At 46.4% G+C, this 23,274-nt stretch overlaps 7 protein-coding genes across 8 annotated transcripts; 5 read left to right on the forward strand and 2 right to left on the reverse strand.

Annotated features, from left to right (window-relative positions):
- Positions 1-1,254: 1,254 nt before the first annotated feature.
- LOC108050552 (histidine-rich glycoprotein) lies at positions 1,255-3,588 on the forward strand. The gene is made up of 3 exons (XM_017132271.1): positions 1,255-1,334; positions 2,261-2,518; positions 2,909-3,588. The coding sequence occupies exons 1-3, from the start codon at positions 1,323-1,325 to the stop codon at positions 3,143-3,145; spliced, it is 507 nt and encodes a 168-aa protein (XP_016987760.1). The 5' UTR covers positions 1,255-1,322; the 3' UTR covers positions 3,146-3,588.
- A 465-nt stretch (positions 3,589-4,053) lies between these two features.
- Positions 4,054-5,267, forward strand: LOC108050565 (peroxisome biogenesis factor 2). Its single transcript, XM_017132291.2, has 4 exons — positions 4,054-4,182; positions 4,247-4,324; positions 4,380-4,811; positions 4,866-5,267. The coding sequence occupies exons 1-4, from the start codon at positions 4,144-4,146 to the stop codon at positions 5,178-5,180; spliced, it is 864 nt and encodes a 287-aa protein (XP_016987780.1). The 5' UTR covers positions 4,054-4,143; the 3' UTR covers positions 5,181-5,267.
- A 43-nt stretch (positions 5,268-5,310) lies between these two features.
- LOC108050563 (DNA primase small subunit) lies at positions 5,311-9,366 on the forward strand. The gene is made up of 3 exons (XM_017132289.2): positions 5,311-5,501; positions 7,930-8,098; positions 8,156-9,366. The coding sequence occupies exons 2-3, from the start codon at positions 7,939-7,941 to the stop codon at positions 9,310-9,312; spliced, it is 1,317 nt and encodes a 438-aa protein (XP_016987778.1). The 5' UTR covers positions 5,311-5,501; positions 7,930-7,938; the 3' UTR covers positions 9,313-9,366.
- LOC108050564 (PHAF1 protein CG7083) lies at positions 5,781-7,875 on the forward strand. Its single transcript, XM_017132290.2, has 2 exons — positions 5,781-6,085; positions 6,150-7,875. Exon 2 carries the CDS (start codon positions 6,155-6,157, stop codon positions 7,469-7,471), a length of 1,317 nt encoding a protein of 438 aa, XP_016987779.1. The 5' UTR covers positions 5,781-6,085; positions 6,150-6,154; the 3' UTR covers positions 7,472-7,875.
- A 6-nt stretch (positions 9,367-9,372) lies between the features above and the next one.
- Positions 9,373-11,179, reverse strand: LOC108050562 (heat shock 70 kDa protein 14). Its single transcript, XM_017132288.2, has one exon. It carries the CDS (start codon positions 11,030-11,032, stop codon positions 9,491-9,493), a length of 1,542 nt encoding a protein of 513 aa, XP_016987777.1. The 5' UTR covers positions 11,033-11,179; the 3' UTR covers positions 9,373-9,490.
- A 446-nt stretch (positions 11,180-11,625) lies between these two features.
- On the forward strand, positions 11,626-18,797 carry LOC108050559 (rab GTPase-activating protein 1-like). Its single transcript, XM_017132281.2, has 9 exons — positions 11,626-12,549; positions 12,843-13,121; positions 14,773-14,956; positions 15,019-15,206; positions 15,273-16,375; positions 16,431-16,619; positions 16,688-17,407; positions 17,475-17,927; positions 18,312-18,797. The coding sequence occupies exons 1-9, from the start codon at positions 12,243-12,245 to the stop codon at positions 18,477-18,479; spliced, it is 3,591 nt and encodes a 1,196-aa protein (XP_016987770.1). The 5' UTR covers positions 11,626-12,242; the 3' UTR covers positions 18,480-18,797.
- Positions 18,798-18,838: 41 nt separating this feature from the next.
- Positions 18,839-23,269, reverse strand: LOC108050560. 2 transcript variants are annotated; one of them, XM_017132282.2, is made up of 6 exons: positions 22,965-23,269; positions 22,572-22,902; positions 22,103-22,507; positions 20,857-21,225; positions 20,097-20,801; positions 18,839-20,030 (listed from the first exon to the last, which is right to left on the reverse strand). In XM_017132282.2, exons 1-6 carry the CDS (start codon positions 23,244-23,246, stop codon positions 19,147-19,149), a joined length of 2,976 nt encoding a protein of 991 aa, XP_016987771.1. In that variant the 5' UTR covers positions 23,247-23,269; the 3' UTR covers positions 18,839-19,146. The 2 variants fall into 2 exon arrangements, with proteins under 2 accessions (XP_016987771.1, XP_016987772.1); XM_017132283.2 differs by having other exon boundaries at positions 19,712-20,044.
- Positions 23,270-23,274: the final 5 nt, after the last annotated feature.

Below are 23,274 nucleotides of genomic sequence, written 5' to 3' on the forward strand. Positions count from 1 at the left end.
AAGACCCAAAAACATTGGTTAATTTTTTCTTAGCGCAATTGTGGCACTTAACTTTGACTTGAAGTACAGGGCGGCCCAAGTATGTGGTACCACCAAGAGAGCTGTGAACAAAACTTCTGTTTTATGGCGAACAATTAAATATTACAAAATTGCTCTTTATCGAGCCAGCCTGCAGCCCCAATTCAATTTACAACTTACCATTTACGGTTTACGAAAATCAGCGCATTAAAAGTTAACGATTAACCGGAGGCTAACCGCAATAGAAGGTTGCCCCGAAAATGTTGCCCAGCAGCAGCCACGAAAATCATCAGGCCGAAATTTGGGTCAAACTGCGTTTAATGAGCGTACTTGCGGAGCAACAATGCAGACCTGCAATGCAAATAGGCTGGTAGTTAGGTGGTTGGCCAAAGCGAAAATACCGAAATATTATTAACAAACTCCGGAGCGAGGTTGTTGCAATGTTGCAACTGCCGATCAGCCACGGCGATGACGACTTATCAACGCCATCGCATGCGTCACTAATGACACACATAGAGTCCTGGACGACAAACACTCGCCAAAAGATAGGCAAATAAATCAGCCCTTAATTACTGAACAAAAATTAACAAATTTACCATGTATATTATCGGTTCTAATTGAAATGGCTTAAGTTTTATCTTTGCCTTAGATAAATTAAGTAAACATTTACATTTGAAGTATACTTTGAAATGATATTTGAAAATGGTTACCTTTTTTTTCTACATTTTATATTGGTATGAAATTTAATATTTAAGTTATTTTTTGAAAAGAAATTACTATTATTGTTGATACTTAAATTCAAATCATAATTTTGAGAAATTGCTTTGTATCACTGGTATAAAAATGTATTATATTTGGACCCCTTTTTTTACCTTTTATTTTATACAATATTTTGATAAGCTTTATATTACAATACTTCTATGTTATTCGTATGTTTGCTTGATTAATTTTAAATCAGTTTTCTGATTATCACGAGAATTTTTAATCTGAGTGTAGCGGGGCAGCAAACATCGAACCCCAAACAATGGCAAACAACAACCACATCTGAACTGCTTTACATTTGGCTCAAGAGACGCTCCGCTCACCAAAGACGGCAACTTCGCCGCTCGAACCACCGCTGCTTGAGCCACCGATCCACCAATCCACCGAACCACCAATCCACCGCTGCCAGCCGATTCACTTTCTTCCTAACCATATAAAAGCAGCTCATTTTCGTTGCAACTACATTATTCAGTGGTGAAAAGTCGTTGCGTGCAGTCATCTACTGATCTCCAAACCAAACGCGAACTCAAATTCACACTAAAATGGCCTTCAAGGTGAGCAGCAGCAGCCAAGGATTAAGGATATCGAGTGTGAATAATGAACTGTACAACAAACATGTCCTGAAGGACATACCAAAATGATCAGTGGATCAAGTGCTGTTTAAAGCCAAGTGAATTAGTGCTGACTGAAGTTGAAAATGTGTTGCGTTCAAAAGGATACTAGTTTCAGGAAGTGATGTTATTTTTTGATTTAAAATTATTTATAATTAAAATACAAATAAATCAAAGGTCAAATATGAACCTAAAAAACAAATAGTCAAAAAATGTAGATTTAAGACCAGGATAGGTTGGTTTTAAAGTTATTTTTTTTTGTATTACACACAATATTTAGATACCAATATAAGGAATCTTATTTTGAGAGTTCATCACAGGAAATTTAAAATATAAATATAACTTCCTAACTATCAATTCTTATAGTAAACAGGACCTACGTTTCAGGAAGAATATGCTCTTTTAACATCCATCCCAAGACAATTTAGCTTAAACCAAAATAAAATGTATTTACGAGTTTAAAGGAAACCACAAGAAACTAATGACAAAAACCCCACATTAAACTAATTTTTTATAGTAACCAGAAAAAGAAACAGCATAAATAATTAAGTTAGTTTAATAAACTCCCTCTGAGTTAACCAACATATTTACAGTCTGGAGTTAAGCCACAAAGAAACCACTAAACGTAAATCCAAACAAAAGCGTCAGTCGACCACAGCAAACACTTGATTATGAATTCATTAAGACCAGCCAGAGGGAAACCTCAGAAATTCACCTTAAAAGCAAACATTGCATGGATAGCGACAGTGGCTTCCCCTCACTTTTCCACCCACTCAGTTTGGCCACCGCTAATTGCAGTACTTGCAACTCCACTCCGCCAACGGAAACAATTAGTCGTTAATTATGCACCTGAATATCTAATCTTCCAGTATCTGATCTTCGCCTCGGCCCTGTGCCTGAGCCTCGCCTATCCGCTGGAGCACCAGTATTACGAGGAGAGCCACGGCTACGAGCACCTGGCCCACCACGAGCCGGAGCCCATCCACGAGTACGGACACCACCAGATCGAGCGCATCTCGCTGGGCGAGGAGCACGGACACCACGAGCACCACGAACACCACGACCACGCCGAGCCCCACTACGAGACCCACGAGTCCCACGGGCATGACGAACATGTGGACTACTATGTGAGTTGAGACAGAAAGGGTTTGGTAATTGCATATGACCCTTTAAATTACACCAGCTCCCATTTTCCATATGTTTTAATTCCATTTTGTTTAAATTAGAACGGAATTTTTTAATAATAATTGCAAAAATCATGGAATATTAAAAACAGGTTTATAAATAACAAATTATTAACTAGAGGAGATCAAGATCATTTTTTAAAAAGTTATTTGTATATCAGAAATTCCAAAATCTCTGAACTATTTTTATATAACCTCCCTCATTTTATAAATTTAAAGAAAAGGATAATAGCTGATACAGTGATTATTACTAGGGTTTTTTGACTTTTTTAACTGTGTGGTCAATTAATTTTGTTACTTATGAATGTATATTTGAATAATAATTTTTCCCAGGCCCCTCCCAAGTACGCCTTCAAGTACGGAGTGAATGACTTCCACACCGGAGACGTGAAGTCGCAGCACGAGACCCGCGATGGTGACACCGTCAAGGGACAGTACTCGCTGGTGGAGCCCGATGGTTCCATCCGCACAGTGGACTACACCGCCGACAAGCACAATGGCTTCAACGCCGTGGTCCACAAGACTGCCCCAGTGCACCACCACGAGGAGCTGCACGAGCACCACTACTAAGCCAGGAAGCACTGCGCACTAGAGTTAGCCAAATTGCTCATCAGCCGAAGGTAGGAGGAGGATTATGAGGATTAGGAGGAGGGACAAGCATCCACATCGATCGACCATGGAATCAGCTTCATATCTCGTAATTAGGACATCAGCACACACCCGGGCCAATGACCACAAGCGGGGACTCTTCCCCCAACGTGGCAATGACCATTTCATTAACATTTTGTATATTGTATTTTATTCTGTGATAGCGAATAACTTCTACGTATATCTTCCGCTTTCAACTGATCCTTAGTCACTACCTGCTCAGACGAATTTACCAATCACTCGACTGTAAACTGTAAACTGTAATCTTTAATCTATAATCTGTAATGTATACTTATGTCTTCAGAGATCGAACGAACGAATTGTAAATTGTGTAATAAAGTGTGAATTATGTACTTTTTATAAAATCAAAACTCACCCGACCACTGGCCATAGTATTTGCAGTCGGGGCCAATCATTGAACTTGTACTCCTCAAACAAATGGCCAAATGTCTCAACTGACCAACTGGTTTATGCGTTTCCAGACGTAAACGGCAAAAGGCAAAATTACCACAAATTACAAGACATCGTTAGACACATTTTCCGGATCTCAAACGAGTTCTGCGTTTCGTTTTGCTTTTGTTTTCATCGAAATTACATAAGTCGTCGTTGAAAAGCTGCTTGAAAATGCTTCCTATCTATCCAAAAAAGCAGGAGTTGCTTTCAGTTTTGGTGGTAATTGATATATTAGCTATTTTTTATTACAGCAAAATTAAAAAAACAAATACCATTATTTTCTGCAAATTCAAATTGGCGCGGCTTTTTTACTTTTAGTTAACCAGCACTACTAAACTTATCGATAATAGATAGTTCATTACCATTGTAATTGACACCTCTAATGGACTGTTGATAAGAAAGGGCAGAGTACAGATAAATAAAAATATATCAATGGTCAGTTAGCCAAAGGCAGAAATATAAACAAAATGCTGGAGAAAAACAAATATGTACCACGTGTAAATCAGGTGAGCTGAAAATGGGGGTATTGATGAATTAAAGGCAACGTTTTGAGACATGTTTACCTTGTAGATAGATGCCATTTATTTGAACAAGGACATTGCCCGCCTGATACGCGATAATCTGCTGGAAAACTTGCAGGCTATATCAGTGAGTATATAGATAACGCTTTTCCTGGCCCACTTATAACTTCTGTATTCCGTAGCCTGTTTTGTTCATCAAAATCCAGCCAGAGTTGGATTTGCTCATACAGTCCGCCATTTGGTTCGGTTCCGTTGGCAAGCGATGCTCCACTTTTGGCCAGCAGCTCCTGGTCCTGGCCTACGATGCTGAAAAGCTTACCGTGTCCAGGTTGGTGCTTCACTTTGTCCTGACTGTTCTGCCGGGCTATGTGAAGAGCTGGGAGGAAAGGCGTCTGACTAGGCGCGTGGAATGGTTCAGCCAAGCTATATCTTGGGCGGAAAACAGTGCCCTGGTCCTTAACATCCTCAACTACTTTCGGTTCCTGAAGACAGGCCGAAAACCCACTCTGGTGGACTATCTTTTAGGATTGGACTACATTAGTCTGCGGAACAATCAGAGGAGGGACATAGGCTACAAGTACCTGACGAGGGAGTTGCTCTGGGGAGGATTTATGGTGGGTGTTGTTTAGATAAACTAGTATTCCTTTATAATTGACCTAATTCTACAGGAAATTCTGGGTCTGGTGCTGCCCATCATCAATTTCCGTAAGCTGCAAAGGGTACTGAAATCCTGGACCTTTGGACAGGCGATTTCTGGACGTCGGCTGGAGACTGGCGGAGATGGAGTTGCGCTTCTGGCCCCACAGATGACCTTAAGCACCACCTGCACCTTCTGCGGCGAGCGACCCACATTGCCTCACCACATGGGCTGTGGTCATATCTATTGTTATTATTGTTTGAGTGCCAATATTTTAACGGATGCCAGTTTCGGCTGTCCCAAATGCGGTTCCACGTGTCCTGAAGACGGAATTCAAAGTGTCTGATAACATGAAATTGTTTGCTAGTGATGTTTTTATATGTCTTATATAGTTTTAAGCAAAAAGTGGGCTGTAAGTACATAAACAAAAATATTCCAAATTCCGCCAAGTATGTTTATTTAGTGTTGGTAAGCGTAGAGGAAGTAGTGTTGGCAGTTATCAGTTGTTGTCTATAAGCAAGGTCTCAGTGGTGTCTTGCAAAAACGCTTGTTTTTTTGATAAATGGACCTTATTAAATAGGCAAAAGTAGTGCCAGTGAAACTTTAAGCCTTAATTAGTCGGAGGAAGTTGAAGGATATTTATAAACATTCCTGTTAAACCGAACAAGTAAGTTTCTAAGTTCACTTCAGGGCTCTTATAAAAAGCGCGCGAAAATATAGAAACAGCTGTTGCATGCTCACACAGCGTTGCCAGATGCGGTGATCGAATTAAACATAAGTATGAAATATATGCATAAGTAGATTTTCCTTTTAAGTTATTTACTTATTTTATAGACAAATGTAATAATTAAGTTTTCAAGATTGTTAATGTTGCGATAAAACCACACCCCATTTGTTTTGCAATTTCGCAAATCAGCTGCCTGTGGCGATCCGGCAACGCCATTATTTGTTATTATCTCATTTTTTCTGCTGCGCATTTTGCCTTTGTCCGAATTTTTAGAAGAAAACAATACGATTAAACGCTGCGCCAAAGGGCACGTCAAGAAGTTAAAATACCACAAGTTAAGCAATTTTACGATCATTGCGTAACTGCATAAAAATAAACAAGAGCGTAACTACCAAAAACAGGAACTCAAAAGCAAACAAAAAACAGAAAGTGCTAAAATAATAGCACAAAATACACTTGGGCATTAATTGCGTATATATTCGTTTAAATATATTCGCAATCCGCAGCTGATTTCACATATCAAGGTCAGTGGGTTCGTGATTCGCAGACACAAACAATAACAAACAAAGATCGTTCTACAAAAACCAGGAATAATGCTAGATCTGGAGATCCTGCCGGAGAATTCCCTGCGCTGCGATGCCTGGGAATTCGTGCTGGGCATGCACTTCTCGCAGGCCATCGCCATAATAAAGTCGCAGGCGGGCATCATCAAGGGAGTCCAGGTCCTGTACTCGGACACCAATCCCTTGGGCGTGGACATCATCATAAACCTGCCACAGGATGGCGTTCGTCTGATCTTCGATCCCGTGATCCAGCGTCTTAAGACCATCGAGGTTTTCAACATGAAACTTGTGAAGCTGCGGTATGGTGTAGCCTACTTCAACTCCCCGGAAGTCCTGCCAAGCATCGAGCAAATCGAGCACTCTTTCGGAGCAACCCATCCGGGTGTTTACGATGCCGCCAAGCAGCTATTTGCCCTCCACTTCCGCGGGCTGAGTTTCTACTTCCCGGTGGACAACAAATTGCACTCGGGCTATGCCCATGGACTGGGCTCCCTTGTCTTCCTGAATGGAGCCTCGCCCGTCGTGTCCAAGATGTCCCTCTACGCGGGCAGCAATGTGGCGGAGAATAGGGCTCCATCTCTGCCGCTGGCCTGCTATCACCGACAGATGTACTTGGAATCGGCCGCGGTACTGCGCACCTCCTTTGGTCACACGAAGGGCCTGAAGCTGAAGCTCTTTACGGAGGGTTCCGGCAGAGCCTTAGAACCACGTCGCCAGTGTTTCAAGCGGGAGCTGCTCTTTGGCGACAGCTGCGAGGATGTGGCCACTAGTTTGGGTGCACCCAATCGCATCTTCTTCAAGAGCGAGGATAAGATGAAGATACACAGCTCGAGTGTAAATCGGCAAGCGCAGAGCAAGCGGAGCGACATCTTCTTCAACTACTTCACGCTGGGCATCGATGTGCTGTTCGATGCCAGGACGCAGACCTGCAAGAAGTTCATACTGCACACCAACTATCCTGGGCACTTCAACTTCAACATGTACCATCGCTGCGAGTTCGAGTTCCTGCTCCAGGCGGATCGTCCGTCGATGAGCGATAGTGGACAAGACCTGGTGACGCCAACAAAGCAGGACCATGTGAATATAAGCGCCTACACCAAGTGGGATGAGATCAGCAGCGCGTTGGCCACCTCAGAACGGCCTGTGGTGCTGCATAGGGCCAGCTCGACTAACACAGCGAATCCGTTCGGATCAACCTTCTGCTATGGCTACCAGGACCTGATCTTCGAGGTTATGCCCAACAGCCACATCGCCTCAGTGACGTTGTATAATACAGCGCCGCCCAGGCAGCCGGCGCACTCCTGGCAGCAGCACAAGATGCAGGACATCCGCCTCACAGTGGCCTAGATCTGTGGGCTAGAATGATGGGCTCCCTTCGCTGCTCCATGATGCTGAACAAGGGAACGCCCGCCTGTCGTGCTCTAATCTTTAAGCTACAACAATGATCTAACCTAGGCATAAAGTAGACACATATATTATATAGTAATATATATACATGATACACGTATGTTTTCATCGTAAGCTAAGCCAATCATCGGACGAACTCTCTGACCAGGTTCATTCTGCGGTATTCCATTGTGTTAGCTCGATTCGATTTGTTTCGACCCATAACTGACAATTAATAAGCCTCGTATTTTTAACAAATGCATGTCGTTAATATATTTCAGTACTCTAAGCTCCAATCGTGTATCTCTCTTTGAAAAAGAAAAAAATCAACAAAAAAATTTATAAATATAAGGTTTCGACAAGAAGTTGGATGGACTTTTGATTTTGTTTCTGGATTTAACAAATGATTTTGTTTTCAGTCTGTAAAAATGCCAGAACAAGCCACAGAACAAGAAAACCAGACTCCACAGCAGCAGGCGGCAGCAGTACCTGTCTATAATCCCGAGGTCCTGCAGGACATGCTGCCCGTGTACTACCGACGCCTCTTTCCTCACCAGCCCTTCTACCGCTGGCTTTCTTATGGATTGAGTAAGTTTATCCTTTTCTAATCCCCTTCAGACCCTTACTAAATGTTCTTTATTTCAGCTGAAGATGGTGTCTTCTGCAATCGTGAGATTTCCTTTACTCTTCAGGACGATATCTACATTCGTTACCTGTGTTTTGAAAGCCAGGCTGAGTTGGAAAAGGAGATCTGCTCGAGAAATCCTGTTAAGATCGATATAGGGCCAGTGATGCACACCAGACCCAAGAACCATCGCACTGTTCCTGGGGGATTGACACCCGTGCAACGTGAGCTGGTCTTCGATATAGATATGACGGATTACGATGATGTGCGCACCTGTTGCTCGGGAGCTGGGGTGTGCCTTAAGTGCTGGAAGTTTATGGTGCTGGCTGCCAGGATTTTGGATGTAGCTCTGCGCGAGGATTTCGGCTTTGAGCACATTATTTGGATTTTCTCGGGACGTCGAGGTATCCATTGCTGGGTATGCGACCATCAAGCTCGTCACTTGGATGGACGTGGTCGCTTTGCCGTGGCGGAGTACCTCAACATCATAACTTATGTCAATTTCTCGGGCAGCAATTCGCCCAGGTGTCCAATGGGAGATCGTCCGCATCATAGTTTAAAGAGAGCCTTGAAGATAGCAGAACCCATGTTTGAGGAGATCATACTGGAGGATCAGAATTTGTTCGGAACGCCCAAGGGAGTGAGCAAACTCCTAAACATGGTCCACGATGACATGGCACGCGGCGAGCTCGAATCTTATCTGCAAAAGAATCTTCAGGATGGAGCCCACTCGCGACTCGTGTGGGAGAGCTTCGCCAAGTACGCCAACTCCATGAGAACCTCTACAGCAAATGCCTGGAGTCGTAAGCTCAAGAACATTGTGCAAGAAGTCCAGCTCGGACTGCTATATCCTCGTTTGGACATCAACGTCACCAGGGGATTCAACCATTTGCTAAAGGCACCATTTTGCATTCATCCAGCAACGGGCAAGGTTTGTGTGCCGTTCAGTGTGAGTGCCGTGGCCAAGTTCGATCCCACCACGGTGCCAACGATCACCCAGCTGCTCCACGAGATCAACGCTTTTGATGACAAGAGCAAGGGCTACATGGAGGCGCCGGAAGACAAGAGCCGGATCAAGGATCACAAGAAGACCAGCATGTTCAAGGGCGTTGTCGTTTTCGAGGAGTTTCTGCGGAAACTGGAGCGCAGCCACAAATCTGCTAGCTTGCAGTTTTGAATATAATTTTATGAGTTAAGATAGAAATAAAATTTGAATAAATATTTAAACAAGCTTCTCTTTTCTCGTTTGCCGCTCTCGGATTTATTTTTATTTTGTGTTTGTATCGTAATCATTAGGCTAGCAACAATAAATAGACTAGGCGACAGCGCACCGATTCCGGGTCGAATTCCGGCCCTCACATGCAGCGCAATCGCACCAGCGGCACCACGTTGCCGTCCTTATCGTCCAGGTCCACCTCGACCTCCAGCTGATAGAGACCATCCTCCGGCGTCGTGCTGTTCGGCAGGCGGGCCAGTATCTCGCTCTCTCCGGTGCGCAGCTTAAATGAAGCGGCCCCATTGTCTCCCTCAGCACCCTTTCCCTCTTCAGATTGAGGCAGTGATATCCGTATCTTGGCGGGCAGTACGCTACCCCTTCCGAGGACCAACTTGGCGTTGGCCTCGTCATTTCCGTGCCAAATGTACAGATCATCCTCGGCTACCAAACAGTTGTCGTCCTTGTGGAGCTGCTGTTCGAGCGGTTCAATCAAGCAGACTGCCTGGCGGGCGCAGCCGATGGCCACCACCTCATCGGCCGAATGACTGTTGTGGAGCTTGGCGTCCGGAAAACGAGCGCCCACGGCCGCCTGGAGCTTGGGGATCTGCATGGTGGCCCCGAGTAGCACGATATCATCGATGGTACTCAATCCGGGGTGCTCCTTTTGCGCCTGCTCCACACACTCGCCAAGCTGTTGGATGAGGTTGTTGATCACCGGCTGGATAAGGCTCTCAAAGCGAGCGCGCGACATCTGGGCATTGAAGTCAACGCCGTCCATTAGAGAATCAATATACAATTGCGTGGAGGGCATCGTGGTCAGGATGTGCTTGCAGTTGGCGGCGGCGGTGCGGATCTTGGCAATCGAGCGACGAGACTCGTGGGGATCTAGCTTGTACTTGCGGCGGAACTCTTCGCAGATGAACTGCACCAAGGCCTCGGTGAATTGGCGGCCACCGATGGGGAAGGGTCCGAAGGTGGCCAGCTGAACGAACAGTCCGTTTTGGACGGCGTAGAAGGCAATATCGCTGTACAGGCCACCGCACTTGATGGTCAGCACATGTCGGCGCTGCTCCTCTTGCTCCTCACCGATGCTGTAACCCAGAACCGCAGCCGTGGGTTCGGCAATGATCTGGGCCACGTGGAAGCCGGCGGTTTGGGCAGCTTCCGCTAACAGTTTGTAGGCCGGCGCGGGATAGTAGCTTGGTATGGACAGGACGGCGATGGGCGCCTGTTCCCCGTCCGTGTGGTATTGATGGGCCAGCTCCAGTTCGGCGCGCAGCAGCTCCACCGTCACCTGGTAGGCGCTAAGGTCCTTGGTCACCACCCGGTCGTCCTGGTCCTCCTTTTCGGAGGGCACCGTGTGCTCCATGCGGAACACCAGTTCCTCCTTGTCAAAATCGCAGGGGATTTCCCGCAGCGCACTAGCCAGTTTCTCCTCGGTGAGCTGTTCCTTGGGCTGCAGGAGTTGGAAGCTGTGGGCCACCGCCTGGCGCGGACGCGTGGCCATCTTCTGCTTGGCCGTGAGGCCACATTCGATCTCTGAGACACCGTCCCAGAGAAGGCACGCCTGAGACACCCGGTCGCCCTGTTTGTTGGCGATCACCTCCGCCTTGCCGTCCGCGCGCACGTGGGCGATGCAGAGCGTGCTGTTGCCAATCTTGATGCCAAATCGAGGCCACATCTTTGGGGAGTCGGATTCAGAGGCAGGAAAACCCGGAATTTAGGAAAAATCTACACAAAATGCGACGAATAAACGCGCACGTTTTTTTCCTGCACGCGCGGTAGTGTTGTAGGGCAGTGTTGGCAAATGCTCAAAGTGTTATGAAGAGAGTGATGGCACTTGTCCGATAGAACTAAGAATCGAGCTCAACTTGCTTTTAATTAAAATTATTTTGTTTGATTTTGTTGTTTCTTCATGCAAGGGACTTATTTTGAATGAGCTTTAAAAACGAAAGAACCTGCTAGGTTTGATTTAGTTTAAAACTAACAGTTCTAGATAATAATTAGATTCTAAAGGAAAAGTTTAATCTGTATTGAATAATTTAAAAAGCAGCGGTAAAAATCGCAATCAGTCACTCACCTACTGCAATACTAATCTTAAATAAGACACCATCAATATACACTTTAAAATTTAAAAGCCAACCTGTATCCAGACTACCCCTATTAATTTTTATAAACTGCTAATAATCGATCCTATTAATAGTTGTTTTCCAACACCAGTAATGAAAAGTACTGTACAACGCTTAACAGCTGTTCCCTATCGATAGGTAGCCCCAAATCTCGACTTGCTGTTGACCAGCACTAGCTGAAAAATATGTAAACAAAACAGAGGAAAAATCGCATGAAAATTAATGAAAAGCCCGTGAAAAACGCAACTAAACGGGGTTAAAACAATGTGACACGGTTTCGCAGAGTGTTAGCCATTAAATAGAAACTCAAACGTTGTTAAAAAACAGTTAAGGCGACTCCTTTTAACGATAAATTCATAGGAATCCGATCGCAAGGCGACGGCAGCAAACTGTTGACCCCGCCGACCCTACCGACCACCACCCCTCTTTGACACGCCCCCCGCGCGAAGTGGGCGCTGTGTGACATACATGCGCGTATGAGTACGCCCCCAAAAACCCAACAAAACCGTGCCGATTCGTCATCGATTTACGGCGGAACCAAGCCAAACAATGCGACTCCGCTGAAAATTGGACAAATTAAAACAGAAATCTATAAAAAGCGAGCGCCGCGGCCTTGGAGTAGAAATTGATTTGTTTACCTGCCCTGAAAATGCGCAATTCATAGGGCTTACGAATAAAGAAAATCAGAAACTCGCACACAACAAAGAGCTAACTATTTTGGAGTCCGCGGACCTAAGGCAACGGCAACCTTGAGTGTTCGGAATGGATGACAATCTCAGCACCAAGTCCTCGGAATCCTCGATAACGACCAGCGGGGAGTATGAAATAGTGACCGACAGCAATGTGGCCAGTCCCATGGAGCAGGTGAAGCAGGTGGTCAACCAGGAGAGGATTAAGCCGGAGGAGGGAAGCAAACCACCCACTTCCTTGAGTGCTCTGGCCCTTTCCTCCCCCGAGGCTGGAGGAGATCGCTCGCCCACGCTGCACATGGCCCACAATCGCAACCTGAGCGACATGCAGCACGAGATGACGGACGCTCTAAGAGATCTGGAGCTGGAACGCGGCGTAGGTGAGTACTGAACCACAACTGAGGGTGGAAGCGGTTTTCAATGGGTTCCCTGAACTAAACTCAGTCGCTGCCCAGCGTCAGCTGTGTACACATCGTCGCTCCAGAATTGAAAACACCATTCGATAGCTAAGCACAAGCCATTGCAATCTTATCGGGGCAAAGCCGCAGTGCTTCGCTGTCATGGAAACAAGCGACAAACAAACAGAATAATAATACTTTCCTTAAACAAAAGTACACACAACTCGTTTCTTGTTATTGCTCGTCGCGTAATTGTCAATTGACATATTTTGCAGCTGCCACTGGGGAGAAGATCACGCAACGTCTCCCGAGCAACCAGCAAAAGTCCCTAACCTTACCGCTTACGGGCTCCGGCGGGAGGTCTGCCGATCCCGAGATGCGTTTCCCCTGCACCCTGTTCTCGCCCAAGAGCGAGGAGACCCTGGACGATGCCTCCAGTTCGAATAGAGTGGGCCACTCGGTGTTCTACGACTGCATAGACGCCAGTCCCGCCTGCGTGGAGGAGAAGCAGGATGCCATGAAGCCGGAAAAGGGCGATACCACCGACGAGGAGGGTGAGTGGGTAACTTTAATATATTTTAATCTCGGAAATCGGTGTTATCTTTAACGATTTTACTTTAAAATTCTGAAAAGAACAAATTCGTGTTACCAAGCGATTTCGGGTTAGTAATTCCTAGAAACTTTCAAAGTGCTTTTTCTGAAATATGTTAATGTTGAACAATTATCTCAAAGACCACTGGTTTCATTTTTAAACCCTTACAGGACGTACTATAAGTTCAGTCTTCGCAGTGAAGACGATATATTTTTGAACTAGGCGAACTATTCTTTCAGTTTTAAAGCTACATATCTGGATAAAACTTTCCCAAATGTCTTATTTCTATTGCCAATGCCATGGCTGCCATATGAAAGAATGTTTTTATACATATCAGGGGCGGATCTAGGGGGGGTCGAAAGGGCAGCGCCCCGGGCGCCAAATCTAAGAGGCGCCAAATCGGGTCCGACTAGCAATATATGTTTCGAGAATTCATATTTTCCCGCGGCGCTGCGCATGTAACGCTCCCTATAGAATACAAGTGTAAGTGTTTTATGATGTGATCAAAAGGAAAAGGGACGCTCGAAACGTCATTATAAACTTTCTTGTTAAGAGCGCGTTTGTTTACATACATTCTAATCAAGGCAGTGTTTTTCTATTGCAACATTTAATCAAGGTACTTATGCTTCGCTGTTATTTATCAATGATGTTATTTATTATTGATGTTCTAAAAATATATTTCTACTATTTCAAATTAGGCGTGGAAAACACAAAAATGAAACGAATAAACCAAGTGGTGCCCAGTTCAAAAAAATCCGGACAAAAAAACAACACACCGAAATCATTAGCTGAAATTTATTCTAATGATTTAATTCCATACCATGAATTGTATCACGATATCAAAGATGTCATTTTCTTCTGAAAAGGGCCAATAAAAAGGGAGAAAGTCTTGATCTCACTCCAAAAGGAATACTATTGTATATTTCATCGTTGAGGTTAGAGGCGTACAAAACACTTGTGACGGCATTGAAAATTTTTCTGACTCTACCATTGTCCGTGGCTTCGTGTGAGCAATCATTCAGTAAACTGAAATTGATAAAATCTTATCTCCGCACAACCATGAACCAAGACAGGCTGTTAAATTTAGCTATACTATCTATCGAAAATGAAGTAGCAGCATCACTCGACTACAATGATATTATTGCTGAATTTGCGGCAATCAAGGCCAGAAAAGTTATATTCTAAAAGTAATATTTTTTTGTCTTGCAAAAACACAAATAATAATGTTTTTTTCCGTTGTAACTGACAAAAGAATCGATATGAAATACAATTCTTCAAACATATAAGCTTTTAATAATTAATAACCTATTTACACTTAAAATACTCCCCGGGCGCCAGCAACCCTAGATCCGCCACTGATACATATACGCATAAAATTCGAAATATAGTCGTTTTGTAGAAGATATAATATTTGCAAGGGTATATAAGCTTCGACTTGCCGAAGAACCAAAGCTACACATTCTTGAATTTGTAGAAAGCTTCTGGTTACATTTTTTACTTTTTTTTTTAATTTTGAATCATACCGAAATTAAACACATTTGCATAACAACCACTTTAAACACACAAATATGAACACAATAAATATGAATACATGTCATAATTTATTTTTACAGTTTCTGAGATCGATCAGGGCTGTACCATATTCTCCGGAGTCACTTACCTGGGCGCAGCTAACATCAATGCCCCCAAATCCGAAACGGAGGTCTATCGCATCATGGGCGAGCTGAACAGTGGCTCCAAATCGGTGGGCCTGAAGATCACCGTGAGCATTCCCAATTGCTCGGATGGCCTGGTGGTGTGAGTAAAGTTATTAATGCCCCTAGAGTGACTCACTGAACGATATCATGCACCTCTTATAGCCTCCACGATGCGGAGAGCAATACGATTATTGCCACCTACGAGATATCCAGCATTATCCTTTACTATCGTGGGCCTGTGGACACGGTGGAGAACGGGTGCTTTGCATTCACTTGGCTACATGGGGATGCTTTATTTCAGTGCCATGTATTTCGGTGCCATATTCCCGAGGCGGTCAACCAAGTCAGTGGTGAGTCAGATCATCAACTTTGCAAACAGTGATTTCACCCGCTGATTATTTAAAATTTTTTCAAAGCCTGCTTCCAGAAGGCATTCCAGACTTATCCGGCCAGCATGAGTTGCAGCCTCAACTCGGCCGTGGACATGGCCAATTCAGTGACGTCCGATGTGAGCGGGAATCCTTTGAACACGGCCGGCTATGAGTTCATAGTATCCTTGGAGATTCGCGAGAGGGTTGCAAAGAACTCGTATGCCCCAGTTCCGCGAGATAGAGGATGCTTTAAGCTCCGGGCGAACACAGATAAAGAGGTGTGCATCACCGTGAAACAGACTCCGTCGAATATTCTTCAACCATTACATATCGAACGATGTTTTGGAGTCCTAGTGGCGCCTGGGAAACTAGTCGTCCAGAAGGACATGCATCTGATTGACATGCACAACATGGGTTACCAACCTTCAGGTGGAACAGGAGGAGTAACTACTGAATCAGACAGCAACTCCCAGCAGAACTCCACCTTACCCTATACCATTCGAGCTGAGTGGAAAGCGCAGGAGAAGGCCTTTGAGCAGTTAAATCTTGAGTCGTCCAAGACCAATCTCACCGTGGCCGTGGACATAGTGATGCGTCGCATTCTGGAACCAGTTAGGTTCGTCATCGAGACCCCAGTGACCATTCAGTCGGCCAGCGAAATGCGCATTATGGATCACTTCATGTCAAAACGACCGATGACGCTACGCTTCTATTTGCATCTCAAGCGTACAGACGAGTCTAACTGGAAAGTAAACAGCATTGATCCTTCGGAGGAGATCACGGAGCAGGCGGGCCACCAGCAGAGCTCTTCCTCGCTGCTCAAGATGGGCATGAATAATTTATCGCGCATAGTGCGCAGTTCGTCCATTGCCTCGATTGAGGATGATTGTCCCTCGGATTACAGTAGTGATGGAGATGAACCGCTGCTGAGTGGCACTGGTGAAGTGTCCAAGGACTGCTCGCAGGACACGCTGGACGAGTGGGATCCCATTCTGCGGGAGTGGGACGGCGAGAAGAGGCCCAAGAACTTGGCGCCCTTAGTTCGTCTCGGTGTTCCAGAGGCCCTACGTGAAAAGATCTGGCAAAAGTTGGCCAACGTCGAAGGCCGACTAGAGACTGGACTGGAGTACAAGATCCTTATCACCAAAGTGTGTTGATTACCTATCCCTCATAGAGCAAAATTAATTTGATATTTTCTTGCAGGAAACCAAGTGTGAGACCGTTATCCAGCGGGACATTCATCGCACTTTTCCGGCGCACAAATGCTTCAAGGAGACTGGTGGCTCGGGTCAGGACGCTCTTTTCAAGGTGTCCAAGGCGTATGCGGTGCACGACAGCGAGGTCGGCTATTGCCAGGGCTTGAGTTTCATTGCAGCCAGTCTGCTGCTTCATGTGAGTTTATACTGAAGTGGGACCACTACCTCCGAATATACTAACTTTTTATAAAACACATTTTTAAGATGCCTGAAGAGGATGCGTTCTGTGTTTTGGTGGCCTTGATGTACGACTATGGCCTCCGTGATCTGTACAAGGCGGGATTCGAGGTCCTTTATCTGCGTCTTTACCAACTGGAGCGTTTGATCAAGGACCAGCTGCCCAAGCTGCACGAGCACTTCACAGCATGCGGCATTGAGACACACATGTACGCCTCCCAGTGGTTCCTAACTTTGTATACAGCACGCTTCCCGCTGTGCTTCGTGTTCCATGTGCTGGATGTTTTTCTGCTGGACGGGCTACCCGTGCTCTTCCAGGTGGCCGTGACCCTTCTGTCAATCTGCGAATCAGATCTGAGGCTGCTTGATTTTGAGGGAATTCTTAAGTATTTCCGGGTGACTTTGCCGAAGAAGTGCCGCAGTTCCAGTCAGGCACGCAAGGTGATGAAACAGGCCTGCGAGCGTAAAATCAAAAAACTGAAGCAGTACGAAGAAGAGTTCCTGCTAAAGAAGCAGCACAAAGAGCGTCTCGAGAAAGAGGCCCAGATCTACGAAAATCGGTTCGGTGAGGAAAGGCGCAAGATGCAGTCGGAAATAGATGCGCTAAACAAACAGCTAACCTCAGCCAAGGAACGGGCTGTGGATAAGGAAAAGAAGCACACAGGCATTATACAGGAATACAAGCAGATAATACAGCGCCAGGAGCAGGACATGAACACGCTGAGTGAGACTCTGAGCAAGGTCATGGTAGGTTGTCAAGAAATATTTCCACGAAATCCCAAATATGTAATATTTTATCTTTGTCGCTGTTCAGCACATGGTTTCCAATTGCAAGGACTGTCAGCAGAAGATCGACGCCGGCAACGACAATGCCAAGTCGGATGGTGGAAACTCCAGGCGGCAAACAGATGCCATGCGGAATGCCAATGAGCACCCTCTGGGCCCGCTAGATCCTCTGAACGCTGCGTCGCAGCGCATCCGTGAACTGGAGTTGGAGCTTGCGCAGGCCAAACTTGCCCAAGTGGAGGCAGAATGCAAGAACCAGGACCTGAATCATCAGCTCAGCAATACGCTCAGTGAACTGCAGAGCAACCGCAACAGCTGGCAACCATGGCTCTCGAAGACCTTCAACTCGCTGCAGGAGAAGGTGACAACCCGTGGCGGCCATCGGGATAATGGCAGTGGCGGACCCACGCCCACATTCCAATCCTACATGGGCCAGGCGCCCACGGCCCTTAGCGAGGCCAGCTCCCCCAGCGGCAATCAGGTAACTTAGGGACCAGTGATTCATGACAAAAACGTGCACAGCTTATTTTTAAGTTTTTGTATGTATAATTTCTATTTTTAAGATAAGGGTAATCAGCCCGCGAGCTGAGCTCCAGAATTGTTGTCGAAATATTTTAAGCTCTCTGGAATACCCAACCATTACTTATCATTGTTTAATTTATATACGCGCCTCCCTCACATTATGACATATATGAAGAACCTTTATTTAGTTGACTCTACACAGGCATTGAACCTTCCTGCTGTTTCTGTTAGCTTCCTGAACCCGGTTTGCTTATGATTTTATTGATATTTTGCGTTGCAAATAAAACCCCGTGTATATAACATACTAAATCCGATTCTTTTGGTCCCCATTATGGCTGCCCAGGAGTACAAGACCTTTGCATTTGCCTCGGTGGGAGGGTCACCGAAGTTGCCCAGCAAATTCCAGGCCACCAAGCTGCGCAACAGCATCGATAGTCTGCGAAATATAGTGGTGCCCCTGGACACTGGCAAATCGCTCGCCGAGAATCTCAAGCAACAGCTGCAGCAGTAGGAACAGTGGAGCGGAATAGAAACAAATACGGCGTAGGTGGATCTGGATAGCAGGCAGTCCTACGGCAATGACTACGCCTTGGTATTATTTATCATATTCGTCTATATATACATATACAAATGTGCATTTTGATTTCCATATATACGCGAGTAATAGACTTTTATTATTTTGCACCTTTGAGGCACCCCAAAGTCAGTGCTGTGTCAAGCTGTGTCCTTGATCACTTACTGGGTTGGAGGGGATTTCGGAGGACTTGGGCAGTACTTTTTGTTATGACTTGATTTGGGGCACAGTTCGACAGGAACTGGCAAATGCTACACGTATAACGCTATAAATGAATAAAGTAACCAATAAAATGCTAACCTTTTGTAATTATTTATTCCTTTCAAGGTGTGGTATATATATAATATAGAATACAAACTGAGACCTGTTCCCGATTTTTACTTTGATTATACTTGATAGAATTGAATTAATTTTAAAATGTCTCACAATGTGTGAGAACGACCAACAATATAACAATTAAACCTAAACTTGGAAGAATTTCATCAATTTCGTTTCCATCATGTTAATCACATTCGAATCTGGAGCAGGTCTACTCAACTGTGACCAGATCCCGACCAGAATCACACTAGGCTTTAATACTATCGTTCCTAAAGGCATTCCACTCTTAGATAAAAAACAAACGCTGCATTCCCTCGGCTCTTTTCTGTGGCGTGGATACCGCCATTGCCGCATAGTTCATCAGAAGATCAGCCGACGAGCTGCGCTGGATGAGCCGCCTCCTCCCGGCACTGCCACCTCCCGTGTTGCTGAAGGATCGGCTCCTCACATGACTTCGATGACGCCGCTTGGGCCGCTGGGCTACGGCTCCAAAGCAGGACACCTGCTGCTCCCCTTCGCTCTCACTTTCACTGTGATTCGGAGGCGTCTCCTCTATCACCTGGGATTGGAGGGTCTGGTTGGAGTACTCCATCTCCCTGGTAATTGTTTCCGATTCACTTGGCTCCTCGGCGGTCAAGCGAGCTCGTTTTCCCACACTATAACTGGATGGATCCCGCGACAACTCCGATCCAAAGTTGCTGCTACTCCGCTCATGCGGAAGATTGGTGCCGTAGCTCAGGAAATCCGGATACGGCAGGTGAAGTTCATCGCCAGAGAATGCTTCGGGAGAGGAGTAGGTATGCCGCAGTCGCTGGACCCTGTAACCCCTTCCAGGTGGCACCGGTTGGATCACCAGCCACGATCGCTTTAGGTACGTGTGCTCCGTGCAGTTGCTGCTGGTCGGATCCTGACTCTGGTTTTGGTTCTGGTTCTGGTCGGAGGTCACCGGACTCTCGGCTGTCGTGGAGGGCAGGCCTAGAGTGAGTGAAATGCTGAGGGAGTCGCCTCCCTGGGAGCAGTCATCCGCCGTGCTACCGGGCGTCGTGGCTGGCCCACCGGCTGGGGGTAGTTCACCCCCAGCGGATAGCGGTGGCGGGCCCGCTGAAACCCCCACGGATTGGAGCCGGACCCCAGGCTCCTTTGCTGACGGGAGAGACGTGCCTGCAGTGCCTGCAAGTGGGACTCTGTGGGTAAGTTAGCGACTGCAGGGTGGGATCGGGGAAGCCCTCAACCTACCACAAATAGCCGTGGCGAGAAGCATCCGCTGGGCCATCGTCTGGACCTGCTCCGCATCCTCGGTGGTGTCCGTGGCAGCCACCGCATGGGTCATGGCCGCTGCCGAGGTACTGGGCTGTTCCTGATCCCTCTCCAGGCTGCAATTGCGATGCAGTGGAAGCACAGATTGCATGGTGCAGTTGCTGGCGGCGCGACTGCAGCTCCGATCCCGAGGCGGTGGACGACGGGCACGACGCTGGCGTCTTGGCTCCCGCAGCTCCTGCTGCATCCCCACCTTGATCACCTCCTCGTAATCGGGCGGCGCCTCGTAGCTCGGCGGTTCATCTGGCGTGCGATCCTCATCCTGGCGATCCAGCAGCTCGCTGATCGTCTGCAGGTGACTCTGCAGTTCCCGTTGGTGACGTGCTCTCACGCCCATCCTGTAAAGGATCACCATCCAGCCGGATAGTACACCGAAGATTCCCAGGGTGCTGATGATGAAGATGCCCGTTGCCGTCTTGAGATCCGGATATTGATCTATTTTGGGGAAGTAGTAGTTGGGCTTGTGGGAGTACCAGCGGCGATCGTGGTGCAGGTGGGCCCAGTCCTCCTCGCAGGAATCCGGCTCATCGGTGCCATCCCCACAGTGGTCGAAACCATCACAGTGAAGTCGAATGGAGATGCAGTGGTTGTTCCCACACAAAAACTCCGAGCCAATGTAGCAATCTAAACCAGGCTCTTATTTAAGATTATACTCTTCCTAGTTTTAGGTCAAACTCACTCAAATAGTTGAAGACGCTGTAAACGATGGCCAGCTTGGAGGACATTCCAAACACCCCACGCAGTCGAATGTAGTAGCCATTGAGGATGGGCGCCACATGGCTCTCCTTGCTCAGTCCGTTGTTCGGCCACATGACGCTCTCGATCTCCACGGCATCCGAGGTGGTGCCCTGCCGGATGGTGAGTTCGGAACGGGCGGCCATTCCATAGAAGTCATCCACCCGCAGGGAGATGTGGGTCTTCATCATCATGTAGTTGTTGCCGGGCTTGATGATCCAGATGCAATCAAAGAGCCGCACGTCCGTGGCATTTTCAATCATGTTCATCATGGTGATGGCGCCACCAGGTCCGGTGACCATTCCACCGCAGTCTAAAAATATATTATTTTGAATTTATTTGGATGTTTTCTAACAGTCTTGTTAAGTTAATTTCGAAATTAATTTATTTTTTTTACCCCAACATGATTATGTATGATCATCGAACTTGTTTTGGGGAACCCTGTTTCTTTTCTACTGTATTATTTTAGTGACATTACATCACATGATCCACTTAATAAATCCAAATGGCTTGTGTTATATACGGACCAGCCTGCCCCAACTATGCATAACCCATTTCAACCCCTTTTCAGCTTATATATGAACGGTGGCCTAACAACCAATTGGGCAATGATCCAAGAAATCGATTGTCTTACCAAACCAGACCTAACCAGAATGTCACCCAGTTTCCACTTCAACGCCTTGCATTGACATTGATATTCGTGAAGAGCCCGCCGCCCACTTCCTCTGCCAAAATCAATATGACAATTGCCTGCAGACCTTCAAGTGCCCGGCTAATCCGGCAATTATTCCAATGTCCCTATTTCTACACAGAAAAGAAATGTAATCTCATATTCTATTTGTTTCTAGGATCAAACTAGGCTGACTTTAATGAAAATCTATCATCTATCTATTTTATAGGGCTGTAAATTATGGAAGCCTGGGATTAAAACTTATATATGTTTTTTTTTGTAACCTTATCTAATTAAACAAGAATATATTAGCCTAATATACTTCATTACATGAGAATAAAAAGTCCTTTCTAAGCCTTTGAAATTATATTGTGATAATGGGTTATTAAATTTAAAATAGGATCAAATAGATCATAAAATTCTGTGTGAACTATTGAAATATTAAATTTTTGGCGGTAGGCTAAATATGTATGTGTCTTCCCTGTTTTTTATTATAGTGTAACGAAACCCATCCACTCACCTGTGTAGGGCACCAGTCGTTCGTCCTTCAGCTGCTTTGACGATATGAAGCTAACTTCCGCCCGGAAACCCACTCCGGTGGCTGAATTTCCGCGGAACTGCAGGAGTAGCGACTTTCCGCTGCTCACTGTGATGGGCGGTCGGAAATGCTCGCCCGTGTAGGAGTCCAACATCTGGCCATTGGAGTCGAAGATCTCCAGGGTGGAGGCGAGTCCCAGTTGAAAGTCAGTGAAGTCCAGCCGCACCTGGCAGTTATCCGATTCGCAGGTGAGGATGTGCTCGATGCCGTAGTCACGGGGATAGGGCATGGGGAAGTACGGCGTGGAGATCACCTGCGGCAGGTACTTGGTACTCCCATTGCCCACAATCGTCTGCTTGGGGGAACCACTCACTATCCGTACGTTGCCTAATCCGGGGTTAGTTATGATATAACTACCTTATATTTAACTTGGTTAAATCCTTGTTCTTACGCTCTGAGAAGTACTGCAGCGAAAAGACGTGGGCATTGTTGGTCCTGTAGAAAAACTTTAGCTGCAGGGTTCTGGTTTTGCTCCGGAACACCTTGCCATCTCCACAGAACTCCTGACCGGAAATGGTGGAATCGTAGGGCGGTTCCGAGAACTGGATATGCTCGCAAGGACACATGCTGGACTTGCCACCCGTATTGCCGCAGCTCTTGGAGAAGTTCGCATAGGTGAAGGCCACCCGAATGACACACTCGGCGCAGGTGACCAGCTCCAGGCTGCACTGGTACCACACATCTCCGGCCACCGCATCGTTCTTGAAGCCCAGCGGCGAGCTCTGTTTCGTAATTCATAATTGCTGACCCAATCCCAACGAGAATCGCTTGCGGAAACACTCACCCGATAGGCGGTGGTCGTCACATTCCGGGCGTGCAGCTCACCAGCGGGACTGCCCAGCTCGAGGAAGTGCCGCCGACCGTCCCAGTGATTGCATATATCCAGATCACGGTAGCTACTGGTGGCCGGATACGCCGCTCCTGGCCAGCAGAGCAGGCAGATCACGTAGGCCAGCAGGTAGCCATAGCCCAAGACTTCGGCTATCATCGATAGTTTCTCCCTCCTAAACGGATCCTGATTCGCCGTGTGGTACCGCCAAGTGTTAAAACACGACTGTGGCCACATCGCTGGCAAATCCAATAAAACCGGGCCC

Source organism: Drosophila rhopaloa, unplaced genomic scaffold (assembly GCF_018152115.1).
Source record: "Drosophila rhopaloa isolate 14029-0021.01 unplaced genomic scaffold, ASM1815211v1 contig_150, whole genome shotgun sequence".
Lineage (NCBI taxonomy): Eukaryota > Metazoa > Arthropoda > Insecta > Diptera > Drosophilidae > Drosophila > Drosophila rhopaloa.

What these genes read in the sequence shown, in the direction of transcription:
- LOC108050559 (XM_017132281.2), top strand. Translation starts at nt 12,243, where the DNA reads ATGGATGACAATCTCAGCACCAAGTCCTCGGAATCCTCGATAACGACC. An exon ending in GGAGCTGGAACGCGGCGTAG is followed by an intron (nt 12,550 to 12,842) that starts GTGAGTACTGAA and finishes CATATTTTGCAG; the next exon opens with CTGCCACTGGGGAGAAGATC. An exon ending in GCTCCCCCAGCGGCAATCAG is followed by an intron (nt 17,928 to 18,311) that starts GTAACTTAGGGA and finishes ATGGCTGCCCAG; the next exon opens with GAGTACAAGACCTTTGCATT.
- LOC108050565 (XM_017132291.2), top strand. Translation starts at nt 4,144, where the DNA reads ATGCTGGAGAAAAACAAATATGTACCACGTGTAAATCAG. An exon ending in ATGTACCACGTGTAAATCAG is followed by an intron (nt 4,183 to 4,246) that starts GTGAGCTGAAAA and finishes TTTACCTTGTAG; the next exon opens with ATAGATGCCATTTATTTGAA. An exon ending in AAAACTTGCAGGCTATATCA is followed by an intron (nt 4,325 to 4,379) that starts GTGAGTATATAG and finishes TGTATTCCGTAG; the next exon opens with CCTGTTTTGTTCATCAAAAT.
- LOC108050563 (XM_017132289.2), top strand. Translation starts at nt 7,939, where the DNA reads ATGCCAGAACAAGCCACAGAACAAGAAAACCAGACTCCACAGCAGCAG. An exon ending in CTGGCTTTCTTATGGATTGA is followed by an intron (nt 8,099 to 8,155) that starts GTAAGTTTATCC and finishes TCTTTATTTCAG; the next exon opens with CTGAAGATGGTGTCTTCTGC.
- LOC108050562 (XM_017132288.2), bottom strand. Translation starts at nt 11,032, where the DNA reads ATGTGGCCTCGATTTGGCATCAAGATTGGCAACAGCACGCTCTGCATC.
- LOC108050560 (XM_017132282.2), bottom strand. Translation starts at nt 23,246, where the DNA reads ATGTGGCCACAGTCGTGTTTTAACACTTGGCGGTACCACACGGCGAAT. An exon ending in TGACGACCACCGCCTATCGG is followed by an intron (nt 22,903 to 22,964) that starts GTGAGTGTTTCC and finishes ATTACGAAACAG; the next exon opens with AGCTCGCCGCTGGGCTTCAA. An exon ending in CAGCGTCTTCAACTATTTGA is followed by an intron (nt 20,802 to 20,856) that starts GTGAGTTTGACC and finishes AGCCTGGTTTAG; the next exon opens with ATTGCTACATTGGCTCGGAG.
- LOC108050564 (XM_017132290.2), top strand. Translation starts at nt 6,155, where the DNA reads ATGCTAGATCTGGAGATCCTGCCGGAGAATTCCCTGCGCTGCGATGCC.
- LOC108050552 (XM_017132271.1), top strand. An exon ending in ACGAACATGTGGACTACTAT is followed by an intron (nt 2,519 to 2,908) that starts GTGAGTTGAGAC and finishes AATTTTTCCCAG; the next exon opens with GCCCCTCCCAAGTACGCCTT.